At 38.5% G+C, this 14,546-nt stretch overlaps 1 protein-coding gene across 2 annotated transcripts in view; it reads left to right on the top strand.

The window, feature by feature from the left end:
* The window catches only part of LOC137501881 (putative fatty acyl-CoA reductase CG5065), a 191,894-nt gene that overhangs the window by 92,015 nt on the left and 85,333 nt on the right, over positions 1-14,546 (top strand). For both annotated transcript variants that reach the window (XM_068229016.1, XM_068229017.1), the window contains 2 exons: positions 996-1,105; positions 2,306-2,498. In XM_068229016.1, the coding sequence (XP_068085117.1) occupies positions 996-1,105; positions 2,306-2,498 (303 nt within the window). The remainder of the gene's footprint in view (positions 1-995; positions 1,106-2,305; positions 2,499-14,546) is intronic.

Here is a 14,546-nt window from a genome sequence, read left to right on the forward strand (position 1 = left end):
CTAGTAGTCTCCCATGATCTACCCTATCAAATGCCTTAGACAGGTCAATTGCAATACAGTCCAATTGACCTCCTGAATCCAGGATACCTGCTATATCTTGCTGGAATCCTACAAGTTGGGCTTCAGTGGAATAACCTTTCCTAAACCCAAACTGCCTTCTGTCAAACCAGTTATTAATTTTGCAAACATATCTTATATAATCAGAAAGAATACTTTCCCAAAGTTTACATGCAATGCATGTCAAACTGACTGGCCTGTAATTTTCAGCTTTATGTCTGTCACCCTTTCCTTTATATACAGGAGCTACTATAGCAACTTTCCATTCATTTGGTAAAGTTCCTTCATGCAAACAATAATCCAACAAGTACTTCAGATATGTGGTTTATTCTATAATCGGTCTGTTTGTGTTGATATTTGCACAGTTTTTGGGTTACATACCCTAAACCAAAAGTTAGGAGTCACTGCTTACCATCCAGTCTAAAGGAAACAAGAGTTGTCCAAGAAAGGTTGGATAGGAAAGATGATGGAGAGGAGCTTGTGCAAGTAAGTGGAATCCATTCCAGCCTCAGTTAATGGCCCCATGGTCCACAACCTACGCTCCCATGTAGTGAACACTTCAGGACCCGTTCTAGTTGCCTATTATAACAGTCAGGGGATACCATAAATATATTCTACTGCCCCTGTCCACAGGAGGTATTTGAAAAGTTCTCTAAGAGATCCCTTAAGCATCTTCAAAACAAATAGGAAGTTCCTAGGGCCTGAGCAGAAGTCTAATAAACAGTTAAAGTTGTTAAGTAACAAATTCTTAAATGAATTCATGATACAGTTGTATGTTTGCATCACCATCACTTATATCTGTCGACACACAGCAATATCTGCTGCATTCTTTGATATAATAAACACCACACGGTCTGGCTCTTAGTTCAAATGCTCTCACTTGAACTAACTGATGTGAAAACTTATAAACGTTGTTCCTTTTTTGTCTTGATATACAGGTTGATCGGGATGAAGCCCAACTCGTACATCTTCAGTAAAGCACTGGCCGAGGCTGTGGTCAACAACTACAAGGACCGCCTTCCGGCAGTAATCTTTCGCCCTTCAGTTGGTAAGTACTTGAGAATATGTCAAAATTCTACCAGGGATTGAATATTGAACTGTCACTACCCATTGTGTTTGGAATAGACTTTCAGCTTATTAGATTATCCTAAGTACATAAACTGTATGCCAAAGAGATGTTATGTACAGAACAATAATACTGAAGTGGACCAAGTGGTCGTGGATGAAACACCTCCAGTATAAGAATCACAGTAGAGCTTAGTCTGTGAGGTGCAGTGATGTAAAGCATCCGCTTGTGAAACATTTCTCATGAATGAGTAGCAGCAAGATATCAGTAGTTGTCACCAGTCACGAGGGCCCACATGATAGGTCTGTGTGGGAGGGGGTTATGTGTGCTGGTTGTAGCTGTATGTGTTGGCCGAAATGCATCTACTGTACAGTACAATGTGAATAGCTGCAGTGATCCAATGAAGGAACACATGGTTGGAGATCTCGGACAGGATCAACCTGCCACAAAACAGTACAGGAGGTCACCACATTGTTCAGACATTCCCATGCAGACCCCCAATCAACAGCAGGTGATATTCAAACTGCTGTGGCACCGCACGTTACATGACAAACAGAGCAGCTGGCTTATGAATCCTTGTCTCTGCAACAAGTGTTCCACTGACTGCAAAACAACATCAATATGCAAGTCTGTCCTGGTCTCAGGAAGGGTCACGATGTCGTCTTCATTAATGAATCACACCTTTTTCTTTGCCACAATTAACGTTGCAATTGTGTCCTACGGCATACCTGGAGAGGATACCCACTGATCTTATTTTCTGGAGGCATACAGGATGAACCCCAGGCTTTCGTGAGAAATAGCCGTTAGTGGCTGTTGAGAGCACAATGATTGCTTGAGAGAATGTATACAGGTTTGTCATTTCATTGTTGTCGCTGTGATGGTGACCATTTCAAATGGGATGTTTTAGCAGGACAATACCTGCCTTAGGCATCTCTAGACAGGCTCTGTATTGAAGCTTGGGGTGAGCATGACCTGTACGGACCACAGAGACATCTGAACGTGTAATCACCACATCATGGTAGGCACACCCCTTTATGGTGGGACAATTTTGCATTTCCCCTAGTGCAGCCTCTATCATGAAACCACATCGAACACAGATTAATGCCAGCTAGAAGTGCTTTATTTTCAGCTCCACAGGCTTAGAAGTAGAAATTGAGGCAAAATACTTTGTTTGCTTTCCAGTGGTAGCCACAATTGAGGAACCCATTCCTGGTTACAGTGACAACTTCAACGGGCCTGTAGGTTTAAAGGCAGCAAATTTAACAGGTATAGCATTGGTAACCTTGGCGGATCCGAAAGTGGTCGTAAACTACATTTCAGCTGATATCACTGCAAGAGGAATCATTATCTCTTCTTGGCGACGGACACATCTGCTGTAAGTATTCATCTTCTTCCTCTTTTGTTTGGTATTTCAAGCAAAGTTATCATCACCATGTCATAACTACAAAGACGCACACAGGAGATGCTGTCAATTGTGTATACTGTTTTATTTATAAATTATAAACATGTTATACACACACATTAATGAACTGCTATCTTGAACAACTCACTGCTATGAAGAAGAAGAAGAAGAAAACAGCCATGACTTTCACTAACAACTCTCACTAACAACACTACACTATCTCTTTATATAACTTTCCTGCCCAGGCTACTAGAAAAGTATGACACAACATATTTTCTCGAATTTTCTTGAGTCTCCAAAAACCTATTTACAAATGAATAGAATGTTCAATACAACTCTAGTGACAAAGATGCATTGTTCTTGACTATAAACCTGTGTTGCACAACATTACATTGGATTTATACATCTCATTTACAGGTAATAATAAGTTATATACTATTAATTATGTGTTCTTACATTACAGTAAATAAACTCTTATTTATATACATACAGCAAATGTATCGTGACATAACCTCACATGTTTTTTTTACACAAGACAAATCATACAACAACACACAATTAATAAATGATACAACCACGATTTATACCAAATAAAATCCATACATTACTACATAAATAATAATAATAATAATAATAATAATAATAATAATAATAATAATAATAATAATAATAATAATAATAATAATAATAATAATAATAATAATAATAATACCTCATATACATAGCGTTTTCACATTTTCTTCTTTTTGGTATTTCTATGTTATTTGTTCAAATAATTTGTAAAAGCCACCTATAATTGGAGTGTGTCTCTGTTGGTGGCACATTTATTAAATAAATAAATCTATCTACATATATAAAAATGAATGTTTGTATGTTTGTATGTAAATGACACATCTCCTCCTAAGCCAATGGAGCAATTTCAATCAAATTTTGAACACTTATTATTTGCTATCCGGAGACGAGCACTGTGGGGGTAAGCCACCTCTAGCCCCCATTAGGAGTGGGAAGTTAGGGGGTCAGGTAAAAAAATAGTCGAAAATGGTGTCGAATCCATAGTTTTTGGGGTCGCTGAGGTGAATAGTGACACTCCCGATTTTTTAAAAGTCAAAATTCTGCTCCCATTTGGGTGGGGGGGGGGGGCGGGTGAAGGGGGACTGATGATGGATGTATGTGTGTAAATGACACACCTCCTCCTAAACTACTGGAGTAATTTCAATCAAATTTTGAAACTTATTCTTTGCTATCTGGAGACGAGCACTATGGGGGTAAGCCACCTCTAGCCCCCCTTAGGAGGGGGGTTAGGGGGGTCAGGTAAAAAAGTAATCGAAAATAGTGACGAATCCATAGTTTTCAGGGTTGCCGAGGTGAATTATTCACTTCGGATTTTTAGTATCAGGAGATAAACCACGTGGGGGTAAGACAGCACAGGAACCCTTAGGGGTGGGGGTGAGGGGGGTCAGATATACAAATTAACAAAAATAGTGTCGAATCCATACTTTTCGGCGTCGCTGGGATGAATAGTGACCCTCCAGAGTTTTAGTATCTGGAGACAAACCACGTAGGGGTAATACACCCCAAGAAACCTTAGGGGCAGGAGGGCAAGGGGGCTGAGATACAAAAATCATCAAAAGTAATGTTGAATCCATACTTTTCATGGTCGCTGAGATGAATAGTCACACTCCGGAATTTTGTTAAGTCCAAGTTCAGCCCCCTTCGTGGTAGGGGACGATGGGAGTGTGATATATGAAAATAATCGAAAAGAGTGTCGAATCCAAAGTTGTCAGGGTCGCTGAGATGAATAGTGAGACTCCGGGTATTTTACAAGTTCATCCCCCCTTGGGGTGGGGGGGGCGAAGGGGGGAGTGACATATAAAATTAATTGAAAATAGTGTCGAATACATAGTTTTGGGGGTTGCCGAGGTGAATTGTATGCTTCGGATTTTTAGTATCAGGAGACAAACCACGTGGGGGTAGGACACCCCAGGAATGCTTAGGGGCGGGGGGTTGCGAGGGGGTGAGAGATATATATCATCGAAAGTAGTGTCGAATCAATACTTTTCGGGCTCGCTGAAATGAATAGCAACACACCGGAATTTTTTAATGTCCAAGTTCAGCCTTCTTTGTTGGGGGGATGGGGGAGTGATATATAGAAATAACAAAAAATACTGTCGAATACGTTGTCTTCGGGGTCGCTGAGATGAATAGTGACACTCCAGAATTTTAGTATCAGGAGACAAACCACGTGGGGGTAATACAACCCAGGAAACATTAGGGGCGGGGGGCGAGGTGCTGAGATATACAAATCCTCGAATGTAGTGTCCAATCCATATTTTTTGGGGTCGCTGAGATGAATAGTGACACTCCAGAATTTTTTAAAGTCGAATTTCAGCCCCCATCGTAGTGGGGGAGATGGGAGAATGATATATAAAAATAATCGAAAATAGTGTCGAATCCATTGTTTTCGATTTCGCTGAGGTGAATTGTACACTTCGAAATTTTAGTATCAGGAGACAAACCACGTGGGGGTAGGACACCCCAGGAACCCTTAGGGGTGGGGGGGGAGAGGGGCTGAGATATAAAAATAATTGAATAGTAACACTCCCGATATTTTAAAACTCAAAGTTTAACCCCCTTTAGGGGGGACTGGGAGTGAGATATAATAATAATAATAATAATCAAATATACTGCCTAATCCATAGTTTTCCGGATCGCTGAGATGAATAGTAACATAGAGATGAATAGTCCAGCTTCAGCCCCCTTTGGCATAGAGGGTGAGAAAGGGTGAAAAAATAAATTGTCAAAAATGCCCCCCTTTGGCATAGAGGGTGAGAAAGGGAGAAAAAATAAATTGTCAAGAATGCCTAAGGTAATAGACGTGTGTATGTTCCAGTATGACTTTCAAGTATGACTTACTACCTGGAAAGCATACTGTGGGAGTAAGACGCCCCTAGAACCACTTCGGAAGCGGGTGAAATATATAATCCATATTAATAAATAGAAGTCAGTTTGGCGCGATCTATATATACTGTACTATACATAGATAAATTAAGGCATAAAAATGAAAACAGACGTGAATTAATGAGACCATTCTAGCCATCCTAGAAACTTAAAACTTGGTACCAGACACCCTGATGTCTTCAGGATCCCTAGAAAACACTAAAATTCTCAAATTTCTCTGAGAGGGACACGTTGGGAGTTTCAAATATGCATAAGAACACAGTCGGTGATATTTATCCTGAACGATAACCTATAGGTTTCATTGGGCTTAAAAGTTTCCTGAAAGTCCTAATTTTTAACCCCCTCCCCCATATCAAGATGGCAGCACAATCTTCCAGACGAGTTAAAAAATAGAAATGTGGCAAAATTATAGCTTTTTGCCTGTAACTGATGGAAAATTTACGAGATGTTTAAAAAATTTATTTTTTACACCCCAAAAAATATTGAAATATGGAGGCAATTTTAATGATGGTGCAGACCTTCCTTTCAAGGTATTTGGTGGCTAAACAGTAAGTCGTATCACAAAACGGATGGCACAATCTCTGTTCAATTTGAAGTGATCTACAACTTTGGTCCTATGACTTTTTGTCGTATCTCTATCCCTTATGTTAAACTTGGCTCTATTTCTGGATTTATGTAATATTTGCACTTTGAACACATGTAATTAATGGTTTGATTCACTTATAGGAAAGATGGGATCATCAAATTCTACACGAATATTGGCCCACCCAGCCAAATTCTATGTTTGAAGCTGTCGCATAAGTATCTGAAAATTAATTCACTGTGTGAAAACCTTGCACAAATTTCACCCTATTCAACGTTTCTAAAATAATCATGCCTTTAAATAGATGAGATACGAGGAAATATCATAGGGCCAGCCATTTAGATAGCTAAATGAGGCCACAGTCGTCTTTTTATACAATTCATTTTTCAATATGAATGCACCGTTTAGCAGCAGTTATTCTGTAAATGAAGGTGAACATGCATATACTTCCGTATGTCAATCTACATTTGTTAATTTAAGTCGATTTGTAGCGATCTAGAAAGGGGTGTGTCTTACACTGTAATTAATACTTTACAAATCAATAGTGACCCTCAGCAGGAGGGCGTCTGCTGTTGTAATCAGTACTTCCCACATCGACTTTAACTAGCAATAGGAATGGGGTAGTTCTCCAACGCCTGTGTACCATTGTAATGCATAATTCCCTTCTTGATTTGACTAGTAGAAGGCAAGGGAGCATGCATTTTTTTAAAACTCTTTTACCTGATTCTCTTTATCATTAGGTATTGGTACCCCCGATTATAAACAAATTTACCCATCAAAATGTGACTGACGTTACGCATAGTGAATTGCGCAGGACAAGTGGATCTGTTATTATCATCACAACTCTGCAACTCGCACTTCACATTGAAAACAACGTCTGCGGACCTCCCTATGTTTTTTCGCGGATAACGCCAAGAGACATGCAATTAAAATTTTTTTATTCACTTCATGTACAGCAATTTACTTCGATATCCGTATACATTTTAGAATACCGTAGCGAAGCACGGGTACATTTGCTAGTAAATAAATAAATAAATAGACATAAACAAGTTCATAGGCACAGCTCACAAGTCATAACAATAATAATAACACCTACTAACCAATTAAATGAAATAATGATAGATCCGTATTGAAATGTGATTACAATAATACATTAATTTTCTCTATTGTAATCACAGTTCAATACAGATCTATCATTATTTCATTTAATTACTTAGCCAACCAGCCAAAACGTAAAGCCTATTAAAAGTTAAAATAGCCAAATTACATTTTGTATTGAAAAGGTGGACCCAAATAATACATTAATTTCCTCTATTGTAATCACAGTTCAATATGGATCTATCATTATTTCATTTAATTACTTAGCCAACCAGGCAAAACATAAAGCCTATTAAAAGTTAAAATAGCCAAATTACATTTTGTATTGAAAAGGTGGACCCAAATAATACATTAATTTACTCTATTGTAACCTACTAACCAAGCTTGATATTTTCACTATTTACCCATGAGTTAAGATGATTGTTTAGAAGTTATACTAGTCCATTACACTTGCATCAATCATCATCATCATCATCATCATTAGCTCCTTCCTTCATTACTGAAGGTTAGGTAACCCATCTGTGGCCCTGTCTGCTGTTCTTCTTCAGTCTTCTCAGTCTTCTGCTATTTGCAATAACTACTCTAATGTGAAGTGTGTTGTTTCTTTGACTTGGTCATTCCAGTATTTAGGGCATCTTCCCTTTGAGCTTTCCCAAAATAATTACACTAGCCTGCAAACAAAATTTTTTTTGTGTGGTAAAAACGAAAATAGGTGGGTTTTATGAACTTCTTAATGCAGAATTCGAGAAAAAATTAGTTTTGGTGTATTGTGTCTATTTTAATGGCAATTTTACAAAATGTTTTGTTCCTATGTAAAATTGATTAAATTTGATGTATTAATGTAAATTTCAGCTTGCAAAATGTAATCATATTTTGCATGCATTAAATACACATAAATTCTGCTTTGTAAACAAGTAGATGGTTTGTATTATATTTTTAATGTATATTGAAATTTGTGAAACTGAAGCATAAAGCGCCTATTTAGTTTCGGCTGTACAGTTGCTTTTAGATTAATATAACCGTACCTTGAATAAAAATTACATGGTTAAACATACATAGTTTTTTGAATTACATTATGTGCAGGTTAGATTCACACCTCCGTCTTTACCTGTTTTCCATGGAATTTCCGGGTTTTTGAAGTTCCTGAATGATCTCTAGAAGGGTCATCTTGTGCAATGGCCAACAGTAATCGGCCATCAGATTCGCATCCCAACGTCCCGGATAGCGTCGTTGTGCATATTTGAGATCCTGGTGAAACCTTTCACCTTGTTCTTCACTGACAGCTCCTAAATTTGGAGGGAAATAATCCAGATACAAAGCTAAGAAATGAAGCTTAAGGCTCATATTACAACTGAGTTCCTTAAACTTTACCAACATTTTCCTTGCAATTTCTTTGTATTGAGGGTCCTTAATGTTACCAAGGAATTTAGTCACTACATCGTTTAACGCGTTCCATGCCTCTTTCTCAATTTTGGTCATTGTGTCCGTGAAATTTTTTTCTTTCATCAGTTTACGAATCTGTGGTCCATCAAATACGCCTCCTTTGATTTTTGCATCTGATAATGAGGGAAATTTAGTGGATAAATATTGGAAGCATAGGCTACTTTTATCTAATATCTTGACATACTGTTTCATCAATCCTAATTTGATGTGCAAGAGTAGAAGTAGAATTTTTTCACGATCAATAAGACTTACATTCAAGACATTTTTGGATCCTGGTTGTAGATGTTAACTTTCTGGCCAATTCACTGTATCCCAATGTTTATCCCATGCCTTGCTATCCCATTCACATAGGAAACAGGGAAATTTTGTATAGCCTTTTTGTTGTCCCAGCAACAATCCAATGATCTTCAAATCACCACAAATTTGCCACCCATGCTCGTGATATTTAATTTTTTCAAGCACCAACTTTAAAAAGTCTTGTATGTTTCAGACATTTTTGTGGAGTGTGCAAGTAGTACGGATGCCAGAACATTTGTATTATGAAGCAAAACAGCCTTTAAACTACTTTTGGAAGAGTCAATAAAAGCACACCAGTTACTAGGATCATTCTCTTTCTCTCCCAATTTACGTAGAAGATTTGAAATATCCGTACAAAATACAAGTTCATCTTTGTGAGTATAATACTTTCGGACTGTTATCTTTGCAAGGAAACTGCTTTATCAGTCCATCATAAACATTGCATAAGGGCTGGGGCTTTTAACATGTCTGTTTATTCAAGTGGTCTAACATGAAAAATAAATGCTCAACTGTCTTATCTTCAATCCTACATACCTCGCGGTCTATTGTGTATCTGGGGGAGTTTGTTATGAATTTACTAGGAAACCCCCATCTACAAAATAAAAATTTAGACAGCAATAAACCTATAATAAAATGCAAACAGTAACAAATCAAATCACATAATTGTATTCTAAAACAAAAGTTGCACGAGAACATCTCTCAGCATTACATCTTACGAATTCATGCAGATACTAAAACACTGAATTGCGTCAAACTAGACGTTATAGAAAAAAATAGCATCATTTTCGGAATCAGGGCAGCGATTTCCATAAGAATTACATATTTTCTATTTTACCGCAAAATCACGTTGGCTAGTGTTATTTCTTAATGTTGTCACTTGATCTATTTTATGTGTCCAGAAAATTTGAAAATCTTATGGTAGCTTATGATGTATTTGTCTATTTTTCCATCCGAGTGATCCGTAACGTTCTTCAATATGCCCACATTTTGAAAGTGTCAATCCTCATTCTTATTAGTGTTTCTTTTTCTTTTACTTTTATTGGATCTGCCCTGTGTGAATCTAAATATACAGTCACAAAGATTGTTGTCTACATTAATTCTAAGAGTAAATTTTCTGAGAACCTTCCATTCTCTTCATCAGCTCACAAATTCAAAAACCTCTTAATATATCCTAGACCTTTGAAATTACATAATCATGAAATGTACAATCTAAAAAGTATGGTTGTAAAATTCTCGTGGTTCTTACACTTGACAGACACAATGAATCACAAGCTTGATGATCTTATAGAAAATTATAACAGTTATGATGTCTGATATTTATTTATATCACACATTAACATTTCTTAAAAGCACAGGTAGGTCTCTTCACAACAATGAATCATCTGTTTGATGTATAAATACAATATGATGATCTTCAGAAAAGATTTATTGGTCGCCTAAGTTCCATTTGTGTTACACTTTACAATTAAAAGCAAACAAGTCCTATTAATGTAATCCTATCTACGTGCAAATTATACAGTGCCTCAAAAGTTCATTCTCATCTGATGCAATATACTAATTTGCCTAACAACTTTGTTTGTGCTGGGAACAAACAAAGCATATCCAATAACATTCCAGTTTGCTCTTAATTTCAATACCTACCAGGATGTGTGAAATTCCTCCATTTCTACAAAAGAAGGAAAATAGAGAAGATTTAGCTTGCTAAGAAACCTCGTAAAGAAAATCACAGACGTGGAGTAAATGATAACTTACACATTTGAACGAGGCAGCTGTTGTGAGTAATGTGGCACACTTCATGGCACTGATTGAAAGCAACGGACTGTTAAGTGGAGGTCATGTCCAGCCAGGGGGAGGAAGGAGGTAGGGCGGTGAAGCATGTGCTGTTGGATCTATACTGTGTTATCCATCATTTTTATTTTGTTTGTACTCTGATTTCCTCATTTAAATAAAGGATTTTCCTCTATGGGATATTTGTTGAGATTATTGTCCTTATTTTGTTTTTGCGAAATATCTTGTATAGATTTCTATTCCAATATATTCATATATCTCCCTTTGTTCACTGGATATAATAATTTTATGTCCTGTTCTGTATTCATGAAAGGATGATTGTTACTGTGCATATGCTCACACATGGCTGAACATCTGGCACATTCTTTAGCGTTGACATGTTCTTTGTAATGTACGGAATTACTCCTCCCAGACTGGCCAACGTATTGTTTACTGCATTCCTGCCTTGTTAAAACATATACCCCCAATTTATTATACAGACTAGTTTTTTTCATACTTAAATCCTCACTATTATTTATTACTCATTAAGACCCATGGCAGATACTTTTTTTTACATTCCCAATAGCGAAGCAAGGCAGTCACATCCACATGTATTGATCTCAGATGTTTGTCCACCTTCAACCATAGCTGCTGGATTCATCTTTTGCAACATCACCGGAACTCAATCCCTTTACCTCGTTCTTGGATGTTCACTTGGTCATTTTCCAGGTGACTGACAGTTGACCACTTGGTTTAGATGTGTTCCCTCCGCCCTCCACACATTCCCTAACTACTGCAGTCTGTCACTTTCTCTCATCCTGCTGATGTTCATTTTTCTAAAGCATCAATAAAGATCTGTGTCACCTTTCCCATCTCCCAGACTCTGTTTTGTAGGTCACACCATAGATCATCCTCAGCACTTTCTCTTGAATGTGTCAGTTTGCTCTTCAAACAATTTTGGATTTGCCTATACATCAGTGCAGAGTTTCAGGATCTCTGTATTATCACCTTCTGACATGTCAATGGAAAAGACAGCTATGCCTGGTTTAACAAATATAGCACTTCCATACCAATGATTAGGTCTCTCTACCACAAGATATATCCAGTGAAATTTTAGTTTCAGTCAATACTTAACTATTCATTTATAAATATCTGCCAGTATCACATATCATTTTCACTCTGTCATCTAGTTATCAGCCCTGTATGTTAAGATATCTTGGGTTATTTAATTACTCTGATACTTCTTCAAATTTATTTGATTATTATAAAAAAAAAATTTAGGTCTTATGAGCATCTGAAGGTAAGATAAAGAACTTGTGGGACATAGTGTGGTACACGTGCCAGATCTGATAGGATGCTTCAAGGAATTTTCAGTTGCATCAGGATGGAAATTTCTCTAAGCTACACGTGGCATTTTGTCAGCAGCTTTTTCCTGGGCCCTCACTGGCCATAATAAAACTATTTGCTATTGGCAAATGCGAGAAATGCAGGGCACTCATTGGTTGTTTCGCGATTTCACCATTTCTGGCCGCGGATCTCTTGGCACTTCATCCCACACGAGCAGCAATTTCCTGGATGGATGCATCCCGCTCTCTCATGCCAAGAATTCGCCCTCCTTCAAACTCACTCATTTAATGGTGTGGTTCTCGCATACATCTGCGAGGCATCCTGCACATCTGCTCAAGTCACACTGCTGCATTACCTTTGGTTTATAGCGACAATGAGAGCCACAGGCGCATTTAACCAGTCGGTGGTGGTTATTATTTATTTGGCGTATGGCTTATGCAGACAATATCAATTATATATACATATATACAGATGAGAAACAAAGTAATTTGTGTTTCACAATTGAATACCTAGTTCTTTAATCCAGCGTACAGCATCTGGAGTTACCAGCAGAAAGTCAGCTTCATCACCAGTGGCGGCTGGTCAGTACGTGCTACCGGGCTCCAGCACGTAGCTTGAAACTGTAAGGAATATTATTTATGTACAGTAAAATTATCCTGGTGCCTTTTCGTTTTTTGAGTACGATATGAATTTGTGTTTTGTGAAAATCAGGACGAGATCTGTCGAACACCTAGCGCCGATCTCCCGGGGAACAAGGCTCGTGCTCATGTGAAGTGAGCCCTTGCTTATAGCCTGAAGGAAGCAATACGCAGGCGCAGCCAAGCTTGCAACACTCCCCCTAGCCGGCGGAGTATACCGTAAACCGGGATCAACTTTCACTGATCCCGTCTATAGTTACTTCCTCTCCCGCAAGGGGGTAGAAGTACTCGATGTCTCCTGCTCCCTTGATGCTCACGGCCGACTTGATCCCTCGCTGCGCTCCTTAGCTAGCTAGAGCGACGCATCAAGTCGGCCGTGTGATGTTGAACGTGGTAAGCGAGTCTGCCACTAGAGAGTAGCATCGTCTGGGCTCGAAAGTAAAGCGTAAGTGGAGGCAATCTATCTCACACATGCTTATTAAAATATCCATCTTCCTTTTGTGTCAAAAATAAGGAATTCGTAGGTGAGTCAAAGAATCTTTGAGTGACCCTAAATGTGATCCCGCATTACAATGTAATTTACTCTGGTGAAATGAAATAGCGTATGGCTTTTAGTGCCGGAAGTATCCGAGGACATGTTCGACTCGCCAGATGCAGGTCTTTTGATTTGACTCTCGTAGGTGACCTGCGAGTCGTGATGAGGATGAAATGATGATGAAGACAACACATACACCCAATGATGGTTAAAATTCCAGACCCAGTCGAGAATTGAACCCGGGATCCCTGTGACCAAAGGCCAGCGCGCTAACCATTTAGCCATGGAGCCAGTTTATACGGAGATTTATCAAATTATTTATCCACTGCAGTGTATATAAAGTGAAATTAAATTAGTGTTCTTAGTGGGGAAGGGAGGGTGCGATCAGTCGTTGAGAGGAAGTTGGATGAAAACCAGTGTGGTTTCAGACCACAGAGAGGCTGTCAGGATCAGATTTTCAGTATGCGCCAGGTAATTGAAAAATGCTACGAGAGGAATAGGCAGTTGTGTTTATGTTTCGTAGATCTAGAGAAAGCATATGACAGGGTACCGAGGGAAAAGATGTTCGCTATACTGGGGGACTATGGAATTAAAGGTAGATTATTAAAATCAATCAAAGGCATTTATGTTGACAATTGGGCTTCAGTGAGAATTGATGGTAGAATGAGTTCTTGGTTCAGGGTACTTACAGGAGTTAGACAAGGCTGTAATCTTTCACCTTTGCTGTTCGTAGTTTACATGGATCATATGCTGAAAGGTATAAAATGGCAGGGGGGGATTCAGTTAGGTGGAAATGTAGTAAGCAGCCTGGCCTATGCTGACGACTTGGTCTTAATGGCAGACTGTGCCGAAAGCCTGCAGTCTAACATCTTGGAACTTGAAAATAGGTGCAATGAGTATGGTATGAAAATTAGCCTCTCGAAGACTAAATTGATGTCAGTAGGTAAGAAATCCAACAGCATTGAATGTCAGATTGGTGATACAAAGCTAGAACAGGTCGATAATTTCAAGTATTTAGGTTGTGTGTTTTCCCAGGATGGTAATATAGTAAATGAGATTGAATCAAGGTGTAGTAAAGCTAATGCAGTGAGCTCGCAGTTGCGATCAGCAGTATTCTGTAAGAAGGAAGTCAGCTCCCAGACGAAACTATCTTTACATCGGTCTGTTTTCAGACCAACTTTGCTTTATGGGAGCGAAAGCTGGGTGGACTCAGGATATCTTATTCATAAGTTAGAAGTAACAGACATGAAAGTAGCAAGAATGATTGCTGGTACAAACAGGTGGGAACAATGGAAGGAGGGAACTCGGAATGAGGAGATAAAGGCTAATTTAGGAATGAACTCGATGGATGAAGC

Source organism: Anabrus simplex, chromosome 8 (assembly GCF_040414725.1).
Source record: "Anabrus simplex isolate iqAnaSimp1 chromosome 8, ASM4041472v1, whole genome shotgun sequence".
NCBI classification, from domain to species: Eukaryota; Metazoa; Arthropoda; class Insecta; order Orthoptera; family Tettigoniidae; genus Anabrus; species Anabrus simplex.